Raw genomic sequence first — 19797 nt, forward strand, 5'->3', positions numbered from 1 at the left:
ATCTTGCCACATGCGACTGCTAAACGCGACTGCTCAATGCTTTTAGTTTCCGCGATGTGACGTTTTTTGATTTTTTCAAAATTTTTCAGAAAATTTCAATTTATTATTTCTCAAAATTTGAAATTCCCAATCTTGTAGTTGGGTGCTGTCGGAGTACCCTAAGGAGTTACAAATCTTGCCTCCAAATATGACTGTTTAAATCTTTGTAGTTTTCGAGATGTGACGTTTTTTTGTGATTTTTCAAAAAAAAATTCAGAAACCAATTTTAATTTTTTTTCGTAAAGTTCGAAACCCTGTAGTTGGGTCCTGTCAGAGTAATCTCAAAGATTGCGAATCTTGCCTCCAAATTTGATTGCTCAGTTCTTTGTACTTTTCGAGATATGACGTTTTTTTGTGATTTTTTCAAAAACTTTCAGAAAACTTAAATTATTATTAGTTTTTAAAAATCTGAAATTCCCAACCCTGTAGTTAGTTCCTTTCAGAGTACTCTCAAAGATTTCGAATCTTGCCTCCAAGTATGACTGCTCAGTTCTTTGTAGTTTTCGAGATATGACGATTTTTGTGATTTTTTCAAAATTTTTCAGAAAACTTCAGAAAGTTTAAATTAATTGTTTTTCAAAATTTGAAATTTCCAACGCTATAGTTCGGTGTTGTCAGGGTACTCTAAAGAGTTGCAAATCTTGCCACATGCGACTGCTAAACGCGACTGCTCAATGCTTTTAGTTTCCGCGATGTGACGTTTTTTGATTTTTTCAAAATTTTTCAGAAAATTTCAATTTATTATTTCTCAAAATTTGAAATTCCCAATCTTGTAGTTGGGTGCTGTCGGAGTACCCTAAGGAGTTACAAATCTTGCCTCCAAATATGACTGTTTAAATCTTTGTAGTTTTCGAGATGTGACGTTTTTTTGTGATTTTTCAAAAAAAAATTCAGAAACCAATTTTAATTTTTTTTCGTAAAGTTCGAAACCCTGTAGTTGGGTCCTGTCAGAGTAATCTCAAAGATTGCGAATCTTGCCTCCAAATTTGATTGCTCAGTTCTTTGTACTTTTCGAGATATGACGTTTTTTTGTGATTTTTTCAAAAACTTTCAGAAAACTTAAATTATTATTAGTTTTTAAAAATCTGAAATTCCCAAACCTGTAGTTAGGTCCTTTCAGACTACTCTCAAAGATCTCGAATCTTGCCTCCAAGTATGACTGCTCAGTTCTTTGTAGTTTTCGAGATATGACGTTTTTTGTGATTTTTTCAAAAGTTTTCAGAAAACTTCAGAAAGTTTAAATTAATTGTTTTTCAAAATTTGAAATTTCCAACGCTAAAGTTCGGTGTTGTCAGGGTACTCTAAAGAGTTGCAAATCTTGCCACATGCGACTGCTAAACTCGACTGCTCAATGTTTTTAGTTTCCGCGATGTGACGTATTTTGATTTTTTCAAAATTTCTCGAAGAACTTATCTACAAAGAAATTCAAAAATTTGAAAATACTAACTTGATGAAGATACAACCTTTATTGTCAGCGTACACCCAGGCGTCTCTAATCTTGCCTTTTAATATGAATGCTCAAATCTTTTTAGTTTTCGAGATACGACGTTTTTTTTCATTTTTTTTTTTTCGGGAATTTAGGTTTTAAAAAAAAATTCACAAAATTTTGGATTCCTAACCCTATAGTAGGGTGCTCTCAGGGACTCTCAGTGGTTGCAAATCTGGCCTCCAAATTTCTCCAAGGGCCATTAAGTTTTTGAGATGACGCTTTAAAAATGGGAATTAAAAAATTTTAAAAGTTCGAAATTACCAACCCTGTAATTCGGTGCAGTCAGAGTACACTAAAAGTTTGCAGATGTTGTTTTCAATATATGCGGTTTTTTCATGAGCTGTCGAAAAATTTCGAAGCACCGAAGGTGCGTTAAGCGCTAGTATCTTTTATAACCTTTGAAAACAAGGATAGCCGGTTGCTGTGCACTTAGCACAAATATTTCGACCAAAAAAAATCTAAAATGACAATTAACTGTAAAATAAAATTTTCTCAAATTGGGTTAATTTAATCAAAAAAGCGTCAATCTTAATTTTTTTTTAGAAATTCAAAGCTTTAAGGACATGTATTTTGTTCTAAAATTTGAAATTTTTTACAAGTTGAGATTTAAAAAAAATGAATCCTAATTTTTTTCTGTTTACTTACGTAGTTTTCGAATTAGCGATTACCATCTCATTTCTTTTTTACTAGCTTGCAATGCTAGGCTTGCGTTACCTTGCAAGTGGTGCAAGGTTCCGCTTTGCCTCTTTGTTAATTTAAATGAATGTTTTAGTTTTATGTAAAATGATTTCTAACAAATTTTCGTTTAAGAGGAAAAAATATAAATTTTTGAAATCTATTATATATTTAAATGCGGGCTTCACTATCTCGCCATGTTTTAGCTTTTTCAACGTATTATTTTTACATGTTTAAGTTATATCATATATTGCAATGGTTAAGAATTTTTTTTTTGATTTTCCAATTTGATTTTAGTGGTTACTTTACCGAGTTTAAATTAAGCAGCCCAATATCGAATTAGGGGTGGCGAATTTGGCCTCCAATTTTGAATGCCCGATCATTTTAGTTAACAAGATAAGACGATTTTTGAGATTTTTTCAGAATTTGAAATAAAATAATTTACAAAACTTGAAGTTCCCAACCCTGTAGTTGGGTGCAGTCAGAATACTCTAAGGAGTTACAAATCTTGCCTCCAAATATGACTGTTCGAGATATGATGTTTTTTGTGATTTTTTCAAAATTTTTCAGAAAATTTTAATTTGTTATTTCTCAAAAATTGAAATTCCCAATCTTGTAGTTGGGTGCTGTCGGAGTACCCTAAGGAGTTACAAATCTTGCCTCCAAATATGACTGTTTAAATCTGTAGTTTTCGAGATGTGACGTTTTTTTGTGATTTTTCAAAAAAAATTCAGTAACCTATATTAATTTTTTTGGTAAACTCTGAAACCAAGTAGTTGGGTCCTGTCAGAGTAATCTCAAAGATTGCGAATCTTGCCTCCAAATTTGATTGCTCAGTTCTTTGTAGTTTTCGAGATATGACGTTTTTTTGTGATTTTTTCAAAAATTTTCAGAAAACTTAAATTATTATTTGTTTTCGCAAAATCTGATATTCCCAACCCTGTAGTTGGGTCCTGTCAGAGTATTCTCAAAGATTGCGAATCTTGGCTCCAAATATGACTGCTCAATTCTTTGTAGTTTTCGAGATATGATGTTTTTTGTGATTTTTTCAAAATTTTTCAGAAAATTTTAATTTATTATTTCTCAAAAAATGAAATTCCCAATCTTGTAGTTGGGTGCTGTCGGAGTACCCTAAGGAGTTACAAATCTTGCCTCCAAATATGACTGTTTAAATCTGTGTAGTTTTCGAGATGTGACGTTTTTTTGTGATTTTTCAAAAAAAAAATTCAGTAACCTATATTAATTTTTTTGGTAAAGTCTGAAACCATGTAGTTGGGTCCTGTCAGAGTAATCTCAAAGATTGTGAATCTTGCCTCCAAATTTGATTGCTCAGTTCTTTGTAGTTTTCGAGATATGACGGTTTTTTGTGATTTTTTCAAAAATTTTCAGAAAACTTAAATTATTATTAGTTTTTAAAAATCTGAAATTCCCAACCCTGTAGTTAGTTCCTTTCAGAGTACTCTCAAAGATTTCGAATCTTGCCTCCAAGTATGACTGCTCAGTTCTTTGTAGTTTTCGAGACATGACGATTCTTGTGATTTTTTCAAAATTTTTCAGAAAACTTCAGAAAGTTTAAATTAATTGTTTTTCAAAATTTGAAATTTCCAACGCTATAGTTCGGTGTTGTCAGGGTACTCTAAAGAGTTGCAAATCTTGCCACATGCGACTGCTAAACGCGACTGCTCAATGCTTTTAGTTTCAGCGATGTGACGTTTTTTGATTTTTTCAAAATTTTTTCAGAAATTTGAAATAAAATAATTTACAAAACTTGAAGTTCCCAACCCTGTAGTTGGGTGCAGTCAGAATACTCTAAGGAGTTACAAATCTTGCCTCCAAATATGACTGTTCGAGATATGATGTTTTTTGTGATTTTTTCAAAATTTTTCACAAAATTTTAATTTGTTATTTCTCAAAAATTGAAATTCCCAATCTTGTAGTTGGGTGCTGTCGGAGTACCCTAAGGAGTTACAAATCTTGCCTCCAAATATGACTGTTTAAATCTGTGTAGTTTTCGAGATGTGACGTTTTTTTGTGATTTTTCAAAAAAAATTCAGTAACCTATATTAATTTTTTTGGTAAAGTCTGAAACCATGTAGTTGGGTCCTGTCAGAGTAATCTCAAAGATTGCGAATCTTGCCTCCAAATTTGATTGCTCAGTTCTTTGTAGTTTTCGAGATATGACGTTTTTTTGTGATTTTTTCAAAAATTTTCAGAAAACTTAAATTATTATTAGTTTTTAAAAATCTGAAATTCCCAACCCTGTAGTTAGTTCCTTTCAGAGTACTCTCAAAGATTTCGAATCTTGCCTCCAAGTATGACTGCTCAGTTCTTTGTAGTTTTCGAGACATGACGATTTTTGTGATTTTTTCAAAATTTTTCAGAAAACTTCAGAAAGTTTAAATTAATTGTTTTTCAAAATTTGAAATTTCCAAAGCTATAGTTCGGTGTTGTCAGGGTACTCTAAAGAGTTGCAAATCTTGCCACATGCGACTGCTAAACGCGACTGCTCATTGCTTTTAGTTTCCGCGATGTGACGTTTTTTGATTTTTTCAAAATTTTTTCAGAAATTTGAAATAAAATAATTTACAAAACTTGAAGTTCCCAACCCTGTAGTTGGGTGCAGTCAGAATACTCTAAGGAGTTACAAATCTTGCCTCCAAATATGACTGTTCAAATCCTTGTAGTTTTCGAGATAGACTTTTTTTGTGATTTTTTCAAAAAATTTTCAGAAAATTTGGATTATTTTTTTCCCGCAAAATCTGATATTCCCAACCCTGTAGTTGGGTCCTGTCAGAGTATTCTCAAAGATTGCGAATCTTGTCTCCAAATATGACTGCTCAATTCTTTGTAGTTTTCGAGATATGATGTTTTTTGTGATTTTTTCAAAAATTTTCAGAAAATTTTAATTTGTTATTTCTCAAAATTTGAAATTCCCAATCTTGTAGTTGGGTGCTGTCGGAGTACCCTAAGGAGTTACAAATCTTGCTTCCAAATATGACTGTTTAAATCTTTGTAGTTTTCGAGATGTGACGTTTTTTTGTGATTTTTCAAAAAAAAATTCAGTAACCAATATTAATTTTTTCGTAAAGTCTGAAACCATGTAGTTGGGTCCTGTCAGAGTAATCTCAAAGATTGCGAATCTTGCCTCCAAATTTGATTGCTCAGTTCTTTGTAGTTTTCGAGATATGACGTTTTTTTGTGATTTTTTCAAAAATTTTCAGAAAACTTAAATTATTATTAGTTTTTAAAAATCTGAAATTCCCAACCCTGTAGTTAGTTCCTTTCAGAGTACTCTCAAAGATTTCGAATCTTGCCTCCAAGTATGACTGCTCAGTTCTTTGTAGTTTTCGAGATATGACGATTTTTGTGATTTTTTCAAAATTTTTCAGAAAATTTCAGAAAGTTTAAATTAATTGTTTTTCAAAATTTGAAATTTCCAACGCTATAGTTCGGTGTTGTCAGGGTACTCTAAAGAGTTGCAAATCTTGCCACATGCGACTGCTAAACGCGACTGCTCAATGCTTTTAGTTTCAGCGATGTGACGTTTATTGATTTTTTCAAAATTTTTTCAGAAATTTGAAATAAAATAATTTACAAAACTTGAAGTTCCCAACCCTGTAGTTGGGTGCAGTCAGAATACTCTAAGGAGTTACAAATCTTGCCTCCAAATATGACTGTTCGAGATATGATGTTTTTTGTGATTTTTTCAAAATTTTTCACAAAATTTTAATTTGTTATTTCTCAAAAATTGAAATTCCCAATCTTGTAGTTGGGTGCTGTCGGAGTACCCTAAGGAGTTACAAATCTTGCCTCCAAATATGACTGTTTAAATCTGTGTAGTTTTCGAGATGTGACGTTTTTTTGTGATTTTTCAAAAAAAATTCAGTAACCTATATTAATTTTTTTGGTAAAGTCTGAAACCATGTAGTTGGGTCCTGTCAGAGTAATCTCAAAGATTGCGAATCTTGCCTCCAAATTTGATTGCTCAGTTCTTTGTAGTTTTCGAGATATGACGTTTTTTTGTGATTTTTTCAAAAATTTTCAGAAAACTTAAATTATTATTAGTTTTTAAAAATCTGAAATTCCCAACCCTGTAGTTAGTTCCTTTCAGAGTACTCTCAAAGATTTCGAATCTTGCCTCCAAGTATGACTGCTCAGTTCTTTGTAGTTTTCGAGACATGACGATTTTTGTGATTTTTTCAAAATTTTTCAGAAAACTTCAGAAAGTTTAAATTAATTGTTTTTCAAAATTTGAAATTTCCAAAGCTATAGTTCGGTGTTGTCAGGGTACTCTAAAGAGTTGCAAATCTTGCCACATGCGACTGCTAAACGCGACTGCTCATTGCTTTTAGTTTCCGCGATGTGACGTTTTTTGATTTTTTCAAAATTTTTTCAGAAATTTGAAATAAAATAATTTACAAAACTTGAAGTTCCCAACCCTGTAGTTGGGTGCAGTCAGAATACTCTAAGGAGTTACAAATCTTGCCTCCAAATATGACTGTTCAAATCCTTGTAGTTTTCGAGATAGACTTTTTTTGTGATTTTTTCAAAAAATTTTCAGAAAATTTGGATTATTTTTTTCCCGCAAAATCTGATATTCCCAACCCTGTAGTTGGGTCCTGTCAGAGTATTCTCAAAGATTGCGAATCTTGTCTCCAAATATGACTGCTCAATTCTTTGTAGTTTTCGAGATATGATGTTTTTTGTGATTTTTTCAAAAATTTTCAGAAAATTTTAATTTGTTATTTCTCAAAATTTGAAATTCCCAATCTTGTAGTTGGGTGCTGTCGGAGTACCCTAAGGAGTTACAAATCTTGCTTCCAAATATGACTGTTTAAATCTTTGTAGTTTTCGAGATGTGACGTTTTTTTGTGATTTTTCAAAAAAAAATTCAGTAACCAATATTAATTTTTTCGTAAAGTCTGAAACCATGTAGTTGGGTCCTGTCAGAGTAATCTCAAAGATTGCGAATCTTGCCTCCAAATTTGATTGCTCAGTTCTTTGTAGTTTTCGAGATATGACGTTTTTTTGTGATTTTTTCAAAAATTTTCAGAAAACTTAAATTATTATTAGTTTTTAAAAATCTGAAATTCCCAACCCTGTAGTTAGTTCCTTTCAGAGTACTCTCAAAGATTTCGAATCTTGCCTCCAAGTATGACTGCTCAGTTCTTTGTAGTTTTCGAGATATGACGATTTTTGTGATTTTTTCAAAATTTTTCAGAAAATTTCAGAAAGTTTAAATTAATTGTTTTTCAAAATTTGAAATTTCCAACGCTATAGTTCGGTGTTGTCAGGGTACTCTAAAGAGTTGCAAATCTTGCCACATGCGACTGCTAAACGCGACTGCTCAATGCTTCTAGTTTCCGCGATGTGACGTTTTTTGATTTTTTCAAAATTTTTTCAGAAATTTGAAATAAAATAATTTACAAAACTTGAAGTTCCCAACCCTGTAGTTGGGTGCAGTCAGAATACTCTAAGGAGTTACAAATCTTGCCTCCAAATATGACTGTTCAAATCCTTGTAGTTTTCGAGATAGACTTTTTTTGTGATTTTTTCAAAAAAATTTCAGAAAATTTAGATTATTTTTTTTTCGCAAAATCTGATATTCCCAACCCTGTAGTTGGGTCCTGTCAGAGTATTCTCAAAGATTGCGAATCTTGCCTCCAAATATGACTGCTCAATTCTTTGTAGTTTTCGAGATATGATGTTTTTTGTGATTTTTTCAAAAATTTTCAGAAAATTTTAATTTATTATTTCTCAAAATTTGAAATTCCCAATCTTGTAGTTGGGTGCTGTTGGAGTACCCTAAGGAGTTACAAATCTTGCCTCCAAATATGACTGTTTAAATCTTTGTAGTTTTCGAGATGTGACGTTTTTTTGTGATTTTTCAAAAAAAAATTCAGTAACCAATATTAATTTTTTCGTAAAGTCTGAAACCATGTAGTTGGGTCCTGTCAGAGTAATCTCAAAGATTGCGAATCTTGCCTCCAAATTTGATTGCTCAGTTCTTTGTAGTTTTCGAGATATGACGTTTTTTTGTGATTTTTTCAAAAATTTTCAGAAAACTTAAATTATTATTAGTTTTTAAAAATCTGAAATTCCCAACCCTGTAGTTAGTTCCTTTCAGAGTACTCTCAAAGATTTCGAATCTTGCCTCCAAGTATGACTGCTCAGTTCTTTGTAGTTTTCGAGATATGACGATTTTTGTGATTTTTTCAAAATTTTTCAGAAAATTTCAGAAAGTTTAAATTAATTGTTTTTCAAAATTTGAAATTTCCAACGCTATAGTTCGGTGTTGTCAGGGTACTCTAAAGAGTTGCAAATCTTGCCACATGCGACTGCTAAACGCGACTGCTCAATGCTTCTAGTTTCCGCGATGTGACGTTTTTTGATTTTTTCAAAATTTTTTCAGAAATTTGAAATAAAATAATTTACAAAACTTGAAGTTCCCAACCCTGTAGTTGGGTGCAGTCAGAATACTCTAAGGAGTTACAAATCTTGCCTCCAAATATGACTGTTTAAATCTTTGTAGTTTTCGAGATGTGACGTTTTTTTGTGATTTTTCAAAAAAAAATTCAGTAACCAATATTAATTTTTTCGTAAAATCTGAAACCATGTAGTTGGGTCCTGTCAGAGTAATCTCAAAGATTGCGAATCTTGCCTCCAAATTTGATTGCTCAGTTCTTTGTAGTTTTCGAGATATGACGTTTTTTTGTGATTTTTTCAAAAATTTTCAGAAAACTTAAATTATTCTTAGTTTTTAAAAATCTGAAATTCCCAACCCTGTAGTTAGTTCTTTTCAGAGTACTCTCAAAGATTTCGAATCTTGCCTCCAAGTATGACTGCTCAGTTCTTTGTAGTTTTCGAGATATGACGATTTTTGTGAGTTTTTCAAAATTTTTCAGAAAATTTCAGAAAGTTTAAATTAATTGTTTTTCAAAATTTGAAATTTCCAACGCTATAGTTCGGTGTTGTCAGGGTACTCTAAAGAGTTGCAAATCTTGCCACATGCGACTGCTAAACGCGACTGCTCAATGCTTCTAGTTTCCGCGATGTGACGTTTTTTGATTTTTTCAAAATTTTTTCAGAAATTTGAAATAAAATAATTTACAAAACTTGAAGTTCCCAACCCTGTAGTTGGGTGCAGTCAGAATACTCTAAGGAGTTACAAATCTTGCCTCCCTCCAAATATGACTGTTCAAATCCTTGTAGTTTTCGAGATAGACTTTTTTTGTGTTTTTTTTCAAAAATTTTGCAGAAAATTTAGATTATTTTTTTTTCGCAAAATCTGATATTCCCAACCCTGTAGTTGGGTCCTGTCAGAGTATTCTCAAAGATTGCGAATCTTGCCTCCAAATATGACTGCTCAATTCTTTGTAGTTTTCGAGATATGGTGTTTTTTGTGATTTTTTCAAAAATTTTCAGAAAATTTTAATTTATTATTTCTCAACATTTGAAATTCCCAATCTTGTAGTTGGGTGCTGTCGGAGTACCCTAAGGAGTTACAAATCTTGCCTCCAAATTTGACTGTTTAAATCTTTGTAGTTTTCGAGATGTGACGTTTTTTTGTGATTTTTCAAAAAAAATTCAGTAACCAATATTAATTTTTTCGTAAAATCTGAAACCATGTAGTTGGGTCCTGTCAGAGTAATCTCAAAGATTGCGAATCTTGCCTCCAAATTTGATTGCTCAGTTCTTTGTAGTTTTCGAGATATGACGTTTTTTTGTGATTTTTTCAAAAATTTTCAGAAAACTTAAATTATTATTAGTTTTTAAAAATCTGAAATTCCCAACCCTGTAGTTAGTTCTTTTCAGAGTACTCTCAAAGATTTCGAATCTTGCCTCCAAGTATGACTGCTCAGTTCTTTGTAGTTTTCGAGATATGACGATTTTTGTGATTTTTTCAAAATTTTTCAGAAAATTTCAGAAAGTTTAAATTAATTGTTTTTCAAAATTTGAAATTTCCAACGCTATAGTTCGGTTTTGTCAGGGCACTGTAAAGAGTTGCAAATCTTGCCACATGCGACTGCTCAATGCTTTTATTTTCCGCGATGTGACGTTTTTTGATTTTTTCAAAATTTTTTTCAGAAATTTGAAATAAAATAATTTACAAAACTTGAAGTTACCAACCCTGTAGTTGGGTGCAGTCAGAATACTCTAAGGAGTTACAAATCTTGCCTCCAAATATGACTGTTCAATTCCTTGTAGTTTTCGAGATAGACTTTTTTTGTGATTTTTTTCAAAAAATTTTCAGAAAATTTAGATTATTTTTTTTTTCGCAAAATCTGATATTCCCAACCCTGTAGTTGGGTGCAGTCAGAATACTCTAAGGAGTTACAAATCTTGCCTCCAAATATGACTGCTCAATTCTTTGTAGTTTTCGAGATATGATGTTTTTTGTGATTTTTTCAAAAATTTTCAGAAAATTTTAATTTATTATTTCTCAAAATTTGAAATTCCCAATCTTGTAGTTGGGTGCTGTCGGAATACCCTAAGGAGTTACAAATCTTGCCTCCAAATATGACTGTTTAAATCTTTGTAGTTTTCGAGATGTGACGTTTTTTTGTGATTTTTCAAAAAAAAATTCAGAAACCAATTTTAATTTTTTTTCGTAAAGTTCGAAACCCTGTAGTTGGGTCCTGTCAGAGTAATCTCAAAGATTGCGAATCTTGCCTCCAAATTTGATTGCTCAGTTCTTTGTAGTTTTCGAGATATGACGTTTTTTTGTGATTTTTTCAAAAACTTTCAGAAAACTTAAATTATAATTAGTTTTTAAAAATCTGAAATTCCCAAACCTGTAGTTAGGTCATTTCAGAGTACTCTCAAAGATTTTGAATCTTGCCTCCAAGTACGACTGCTCAGTTCTTTGTAGTTTTCGAGATATGACGTTTTTTTGTGATTTTTTCAAAAATTTTCAGAAAACTTAAATTATTATTAGTTTTTAAAAATCTGAAATTCCCAACCCTGTAGTTAGTTCTTTTCAGAGTACTCTCAAAGATTTCGAATCTTGCCTCCAAGTATGACTGCTCAGTTCTTTGTAGTTTTCGAGATATGACGATTTTTGTGATTTTTTCAAAATTTTTCAGAAAATTTCAGAAAGTTTAAATTAATTGTTTTTCAAAATTTGAAATTTCCAACGCTATAGTTCGGTTTTGTCAGGGCACTGTAAAGAGTTGCAAATCTTGCCACATGCGACTGCTCAATGCTTTTATTTTCCGCGATGTGACGTTTTTTGATTTTTTCAAAATTTTTTTCAGAAATTTGAAATAAAATAATTTACAAAACTTGAAGTTACCAACCCTGTAGTTGGGTGCAGTCAGAATACTCTAAGGAACTACAAATCTTGCCTCCAAATATGACTGTTCAAATCCTTGTAGTTTTCGAGATAGACTTTTTTTGTGATTTTTTCAAAAATTTTTCAGAAAATTTAGATTATTATTTTTTCGCAAAATCTGATATTCCCAACCCTGTAGTTGGGTCCTGTCAGAGTATTCTCAAAGATTGCGAATCTTGCCTCCAAATATGACTGCTCAATTCTTTGTAGTTTTCGAGATATGATGTTTTTTGTGATTTTTTCAAAATTTTTCAGAAAATTTCAGAAAGTTTAAATTAATTGTTTTTCAAAATTTGAAATTTCCAACGCTATAGTTCGGTTTTGTCAGGGCACTGTAAAGAGTTGCAAATCTTGCCACATGCGACTGCTCAATGCTTTTATTTTCCGCGATGTGACGTTTTTTGATTTTTTCAAAATTTTTTTCAGAAATTTGAAATAAAATAATTTACAAAACTTGAAGTTACCAACCCTGTAGTTGGGTGCAGTCAGAATACTCTAAGGAACTACAAATCTTGCCTCCAAATATGACTGTTCAAATCCTTGTAGTTTTCGAGATAGACTTTTTTTGTGATTTTTTCAAAAATTTTTCAGAAAATTTAGATTATTATTTTTTCGCAAAATCTGATATTCCCAACCCTGTAGTTGGGTCCTGTCAGAGTATTCTCAAAGATTGCGAATCTTGCCTCCAAATATGACTGCTCAATTCTTTGTAGTTTTCGAGATATGATGTTTTTTGTGATTTTTTCAAAATTTTTCAGAAAATTTCAGAAAGTTTAAATTAATTGTTTTTCAAAATTTGAAATTTCCAACGCTATAGTTCGGTTTTGTCAGGGCACTGTAAAGAGTTGCAAATCTTGCCACATGCGACTGCTCAATGCTTTTATTTTCCGCGATGTGACGTCTTTTGATTTTTTCAAAATTTTTTTCAGAAATTTGAAATAAAATAATTTACAAAACTTGAAGTTACCAACCCTGTAGTTGGGTGCAGTCAGAATACTCTAAGGAACTACAAATCTTGCCTCCAAATATGACTGTTCAAATCCTTGTAGTTTTCGAGATAGACTTTTTTTGTGATTTTTTCAAAAATTTTTCAGAAAATTTAGATTATTATTTTTTCGCAAAATCTGATATTCCCAACCCTGTAGTTGGGTCCTGTCAGAGTATTCTCAAAGATTGCGAATCTTGCCTCCAAATATGACTGCTCAATTCTTTGTAGTTTTCGAGATATGATGTTTTTTGTGATTTTTTCAAAAATTTTCAGAAAATTTTAATTTATTATTTCTCAAAATTTGAAATTCCCAATCTTGTAGTTGGGTGCTGTCGGAATACCCTAAGGAGTTACAAATCTTGCCTCCAAATATGACTGTTTAAATCTTTGTAGTTTTCGAGATGTGACGTTTTTTTGTGATTTTTCAAAAAAAAAATCAGAAACCAATTTTAATTTTTTTTCGTAAAGTTCGAAACCCTGTAGTTGGGTCCTGTCAGAGTAATCTCAAAGATTGCGAATCTTGCCTCCAAATTTGATTGCTCAGTTCTTTGTAGTTTTCGAGATATGACGTTTTTTTGTGATTTTTTCAAAAACTTTCAGAAAACTTAAATTATTATTAGTTTTTAAAAATCTGAAATTCCCAAACCTGTAGTTAGGTCATTTCAGAGTACTCTCAAAGATTTCGAATCTTGCCTCCAAGTACGACTGCTCAGTTCTTTGTAGTTTTCGAGATATGACGTTTTTTGTGATTTTTTCAAAAGTTTGCAGAAAACTTCAGAAAGTTAAAATTATTTGTTTTTCAAAATTTGAAATTTCCAAGGCTATAGTTCGGTTTTGTCAGGGTACTCTAAAGAGTTACAAATCTTGCCTCCAAATATGACTGTTTAAATCTTTGTAGTTTTCGAGATGTGACGTTTTTTTGTGATTTTTCAAAAAAAAATTCAGTAACCAATATTAATTTTTTCGTAAAATCTGAAACCATGTAGTTGGGTCCTGTCAGAGTAATCTCAAAGATTGCGAATCTTGCCTCCAAATTTGATTGCTCAGTTCTTTGTAGTTTTCGAGATATGACGTTTTTTTGTGATTTTTTCAAAAATTTTCAGAAAACTTAAATTATTATTAGTTTTTAAAAATCTGAAATTCCCAACCCTGTAGTTAGTTCTTTTCAGAGTACTCTCAAAGATTTCGAATCTTGCCTCCAAGTATGACTGCTCAGTTCTTTGTAGTTTTCGAGATATGACGATTTTTGTGATTTTTTCAAAATTTTTCAGAAAATTTCAGAAAGTTTAAATTAATTGTTTTTCAAAATTTGAAATTTCCAACGCTATAGTTCGGTTTTGTCAGGGCACTGTAAAGAGTTGCAAATCTTGCCACATGCGACTGCTAAACGCGACTGCTCAATGCTTTTAGTTTCCGCGATGTGACGTATTTTGATTTTTTCAAAATTTCTCGAAGAACTTATCTACAAAGAAATTCAAAAATTTGAAAATACTAACTTGATGAAGATACAACCTTTATTGTCAGCGTACACCCAGGCGTCTCTAATCTTGCCTCTTAATATGAATGCTCAAGTCTTTTTAGTTTTCGAGACTTAGGTTTAAAAAAAAATTCACAAAATTTTGGATTCCTAACCCTATAGTAGGGTGCTCTCAGGGACTCTCAGTGGTTGCAAATCTGGCCTCCAAATTTCTCCAGGGGCCATTAAGTTTTTGAGATGACGCTTTAAAAATGGGAATTAAAAAATTTTAAAAGTTCGAAATTACCAACCCTGTAATTCGGTGCAGTCAGAGTACACTAAAAGTTTGCAGATGTTGTTTCCAATATATGCCGTTTTTTCATGAGCTGTCGAAAAATTTCGAAGCACCGAAGGTGCGTTAAGCGCTAGTATCTTTTATATCCTTTGAAAACAAGGATAGCTGGTTGCTGTGCACTTAGCACAAATATTTCGACCAAAAAAAATCTAAAATGACAATAAACTGTAACATAAAATTTTCTCAAATTGGGTTAATTTAATCAAAAAAGCGTCAATCTTAATTTTTTTTTAGAAATTCAAAGCTTTAAGGACATCTATTTTGTTCTAAAATTTGAGATTTTTTACAAGTTGAGTTTTTTATAAATGAATCCTATTTTTTTTCTGTTTACTTACGTAGTTTTCGATTTAGCGATTTTCATCTAATTTTTTACTAGCTTGCAATGCTACGTTTGCGTTGCATTGCAAGTGATGCAAAGTTTCGCTTTGCCTCTTTGTTAATTTAAATGAATGTTTTAGTTTTATGAAAAATGATTTCTAACAAATTTTCGTTTAAGAGGAAATATTATAAATTTTTGAAATATCTTTCATATCCTTTGAAAACAAGGATAGCCGGTTACTGTGCATTTAGCACAAATATTTAGACCAAAAAAATCTAAAATGATAATTTGCAAAATTGAAATTTTCTATTGTTTTTCTAGAAACGACAAATGAATTAGGACTAATATGCTAGATAAATCTTATGCTTTAATTACATTGAGGTTACAATTGGTGACCCTCTTATCAAGTTTTGCCTACGCTAGTCTGAAAATCGAAAATATTTAGACCTGTTTTTCTTGACACAGATATTATTCAAGTTTTTTTTAGAATCCGAATCGCGATCAAAAGGGCTTTATTATGACGCCTCTTTTGACCCCTACGAGTTTTCTTTGAGGTAGTTCGAATTGGCCGCATTTAAAGTTCGTTTCCACTCTTTGAGTGGTGAGATCAAAAAAGAAATTTTAAAGCTCGAAAAATCATTAATTTTTAATTTACGATCCATTTTCAGCTTCATGTAAAGTTTATTGAAACAAATAAAGTTGAAATTGTGTAAATACTTATAAGTACGGGCTTTAATTTGTTCAGTGTATAATTTTTGCTAAAAATCTGAATCTAAAAGTTTTGATTGGCATTTTTTGCTGTTTTCATTGTTTCTGCTAAATTTTGGAACTCTGTTCAGGTTACCGATTTAAGTCTGAAAGTATGCAAATATCAAATTATTTTGATATATGGATGTTTTTAAACTGTATAGAAATTAATTAGTCCATGAAACTGATCACTCAGTTTTTTCGTTTTCTTGCTTCTATCTTATGGGTGCCTGTTTTATAAACTACATACGGTTTAGACTCAATTGTGAAAAATTGAGACTTCCAGTGTTCGACACCGAAATTTCTAGAATTTTTGTTATTCCTAGAACTTTATGAAATTTGCGCCTTAAAATGATTGTTGTTACGAGCTTTTGAGAAGTTGACAAAAAAGTTGACAGTTTATAGATAAGGGTTCAAGTTAAGACTGAACATGTGCGACTCTCGAAAAATTGATGTTTTTACGAAATTCATAAATCATAAAAGTAACCCCAAATACTTTGGGTTGGCTTTTTTCGCATAAATGAAATCCAATCGTCCAGTTTTTTTTGTAACATTAATTGTCGAGAAGCTGCTTGAAGTGAATCAAAAACAATATTTATCTTCTCTTGCTCTTAATTAGTTGCTTGCTTAATCTTGAATGTGAAAAACTTATGAATTTTTTTAACAGTTATTCGAAATCTTAAAATTTGTTTAGTTTATTTGAGTATAAAGCTTTTATATTTGATTCTTTTATTTGATAAATAAGATTCAAAATAAAATTTCATAATGTTCTCACATTTTCTAAAGTTTTTCAAAGAATTTTTTAACGAAGAATTATTAAGTGCAAATAGGCAAAATTTTTGATTGATTTTGATCGTATTTAATTATGATAATACTATTCAAGCGGGGCGTTTTGTAACATTACAAAATCACTGTTTCGCATTTTAAGCTCAATTCTCAGCATTTTTGGTTTCAATCAACTTACGTTTCTTTTCACTACCAGCTGGAACTTCTTGATGTATGTTTACTGTTTTATGCATTTTGCATGTGCAGTGAAGCGTTGCTTGTGTCTATATCGACAGTTTAGATTGAATCATGTTTCAAAGACTATTTGTTTGCTTGTTTCATATTTTAGACTTATGTTGTTTTTTGTGGTGTCCCGGTGGGCCACTGTGACAGCGAAAGCCTTCGCTCGGGGCTGTGGACGCATGAATGACTACGCATTCCAGATAGTCGCTGATTACAGGCAAGACTAAGCTATTAAAATATATTGTCCAATGTTTACAGACTCCTCTTAAAAACCTTTAAAAGATACCTGTTTCCGTGCGACATCCGAATAATCTGGGAAAAAAAAGCTTCAGTCGTAGTTTTTGTTCACAGATTTTGAAATCGAAATTACCTGCTCTTCGGAAACTCAGATATAGCGCGATTAATTTTACTTTATATGTATTTTTTTTTCAAAATTAGGCCATTTGAAAATATAGGCGAGGCGATCATATGTTTACTAGAGTATAAAATGAAAAAACTTGTACAAAATGGTTTAATTAGTGCAAAATGATTTAATAAGTTAGCGTGAGAGGAACAAGTGGGGGGTCCAGCTCATTTGAGCCGGTAATCGAGTTGTCTCAGTTTTTTGAGACTTCCTTCCTTTAGTCAACTGCCTGGTCCATTTGACTAGAGGTATTACCGTGAACTCAATGAAGTAAAAAAGCGTTAGATTGATTGTAACAAGTCAATTCATGAATCAAGCATTTATTACCAATAATATATGAATCTAATACTAAATTGCAGGAGGCTTTTTTGGTATAATTGGAGTTAAAGAAGGAGGATAATTAAGCTCCAGTTGAATAAAATTGTAGCAACACAATGTGAAGCAGAGTATTATTTAAGCTTGCTTCTCCTTGCTGGTCAAACACAAGCCTTTTTTGCTGATGGGCTTGCTGAATAAAAGTTAACATTTACGCGTCGCATCTTCTTTCACAATTTTTCTAAAAACTCTTTAACATCCAACTCACAAACCGTTGCTATTTTTTTGACAATTTCATCCGATATTGAATTACGATAGTTTTTGAGAGAAATAATGCGAAAAAAATGCGTTTTTGTAAAAAAAAAAGTGTATTTTTTTCGGATTGTTCTAAGGTCTCATAATTCTTATGTTTGTTGTTTTTTCTAACTTTTTTAAATTCAATTTAACACTCCAAACGCAGAATAAAGAAAAATGTATCTGGGCATTCCACTCAAGTTGATTTGGAGCATAATTTCATTTAAAATTGCGTGACAATAACTTCTAACATTTGATTTTTTTTTATATAGTTTGACAGCATTTAACAATCTCCATAGAGCCGTTTTTAAATTTTTGAAAGTTTGTTCAATTCATCAATGGTATCTATTATGTTATTATCTGGACGCAGTGAAAACTTGGAAAGGATCTAAGCTAACAAATATCTTACTCTAGGGCGGTTCTCGTATCTTCTCTAGTCAGCTGTCGTGCTGCACCTCTCAGACCTTCCATCTACTCGGCGACTGGCCTGGCTCTCGTGATGTTGTACAAAACAAATCCGTCCTATGACTCATTTGTGACTCAGCTGCGTGCAGCCGCTTGTGACTTGAGCCAAGTGCCGGAGTCGGTCAGAAATCGCAGGCAGTGATGTTCATTGAAATTGTTGTTTTTTAAGTATTTAATCCTACGAGATCGTTTTTCTTTTCGTAAGTCATAAAATTTCGGTGTTGAAGTCGTTTTCTCAGATCCACATCAAATTGGGTATAGTTAATATGCTTTTACCGAATACTTTTATGCGGTACTCTCATGTAACTTATTCTTCGTCGCATTGTTGCTAAAAGTTTTTAAAAATGCCAGCTTTAAATATCATCCAATTTAAACAGAATCTAGATATCTTAAATCAAACATAATCGATTTACGGAAATTTTTTTATCACTACCTTTAAATTAATTTTTATAATTCTCTACCATTAAATTGTGAACATCACTGTTGGCCAAAGGAGTGAAGAACACGTGAATACTTTGAGCGGGGACGAGAGAGTACACAAATTGCGTCGCCTATCGCTTCTGTTTTTCTCAATTCTGTGGAGGGACAACTACCCTTCTGAACTGCAGAAGTTCTCTGCTAACTGCAAGTACCTCAAAGTCGGCTGGACAGACTTGATCAGGTCTGTAGAGGGTTCATTAGCAATGTGTCGCAGTTTTGACTGTTCTGTTCATTACCTTTTTGTTCGGTTATAATTAATTGTTTTTATCGTTCACAGAGTGACCAGTTACACACTCTGAGGTTAGAATTCAAAAACAAAAGGCTATATCATTAATCGCAACAGTGCTAAATTGAGTTTTTGTCGAAAGATGCAGGGGGTAGTATTGGCCTCCGATTTCATTTTAAATAAAAAATGTTGAATATTTTAAAAACAGCCGTTTATTGGCGAATGTCTATCTTTTAAATATTAAATGACCAAAAAACGAAGCTCATTTTTAGTTATAAAACAGTCGAGTAGTGAGTGGTAAATGTGATTTCATTTGCAGGGATAGAGATAGTCGGTTGGTTGATTTCGGAGTTGGAGGCATATGGCTGATGCTGCAACGCAACATGCAAGACTACGACATCAACGAACTGGAGTGGCAGGAAAGAGAGCCAAGAAATATTGAATACTCAAGTGAAAACAAAACAGGCATCGATATGATTTAATTTTGAAGTATATGACTTAAAAATTGAGGTATGAATCAGCTGTCATTTGAACCAGCTCAAAAATCAGGGCGTGAATGGTATAACTATGTACCTTTAGCCTGGTTTTGTACTCCGCTCATACTACGGTTTGTTCATACTTCGGCTGATTTTTTCCGATTTTGATTGTGTAATTTTATTGTTGTGCATACTGATTTTTGAAGGGTTGCTCCCGAATTAACAACTAGACGTTGAGATGAAAAGATAAAATTTCGAAATAATCAGAAAATTTTGCTAGCGTTAGTGTATTAGTACCTACCTTCTTTTTTTCTTACCTAACTCGCAAATAAAAGTGTTCACTATTTGGTGGCAAAACGAAATTCATAGCATCTGTTCTCTGCTTTGTTTTTGGCTAGTGTTTATGACCTTTTAAGCTTCCGCGGCGCAGTAGTTAGTGAGTGAGACTCATAATTTCTTGGCCCCGATCGGTCCGAGATCGAATAGGATACGTAATACGATAATGAGCCGAATGCTTACTTATTCGAGGATTAGTTCTACTTTTTCTTATTGCACTTTATTGAGCTGCTTTTTGTCGGGACCTCGCTAGTGTTTGTGAAGGACAACTGTTAGTTTAGTTCACAAACAAATTGAATTAATGCAGAGGTACTACCCCTGTGTTTGATATTTCATAAAGTTTCGGCCGATGGTTGCTGATTTTGATAGTCTAACGAGTATTAATGATTGAT

At 32.1% G+C, this 19797-nt stretch overlaps 2 protein-coding genes across 3 annotated transcripts in view; one reads left to right on the top strand and one right to left on the bottom strand.

Annotated features, from left to right (window-relative positions):
* LOC134839461 (uncharacterized) overlaps nt 1-19252 on the top strand; it is a 595847-nt gene extending 576595 nt beyond the window's left edge. For both annotated transcript variants that reach the window (XM_063855030.1, XM_063855020.1), the window contains exons 2-5: nt 16514-16627; nt 17837-18025; nt 18384-18548; nt 18913-19252. In XM_063855030.1, coding sequence (XP_063711100.1) covers nt 16521-16627; nt 17837-18025; nt 18384-18548; nt 18913-19075 — 624 coding nt within the window. In that variant the 5' untranslated portion in view covers nt 16514-16520 and the 3' untranslated portion in view covers nt 19076-19252. The remainder of the gene's footprint in view (nt 1-16513; nt 16628-17836; nt 18026-18383; nt 18549-18912) is intronic.
* Nucleotides 1-19797, bottom strand: part of LOC134839386 (cilia- and flagella-associated protein 221-like) — a 475835-nt gene that overhangs the window by 307394 nt on the left and 148644 nt on the right. The window lies entirely within an intron of this gene.

This window comes from Symsagittifera roscoffensis, chromosome 1, assembly GCF_963678635.1.
Source record: "Symsagittifera roscoffensis chromosome 1, txSymRosc1.1, whole genome shotgun sequence".
Classification (NCBI taxonomy): Eukaryota; Metazoa; Xenacoelomorpha; order Acoela; family Convolutidae; genus Symsagittifera; species Symsagittifera roscoffensis.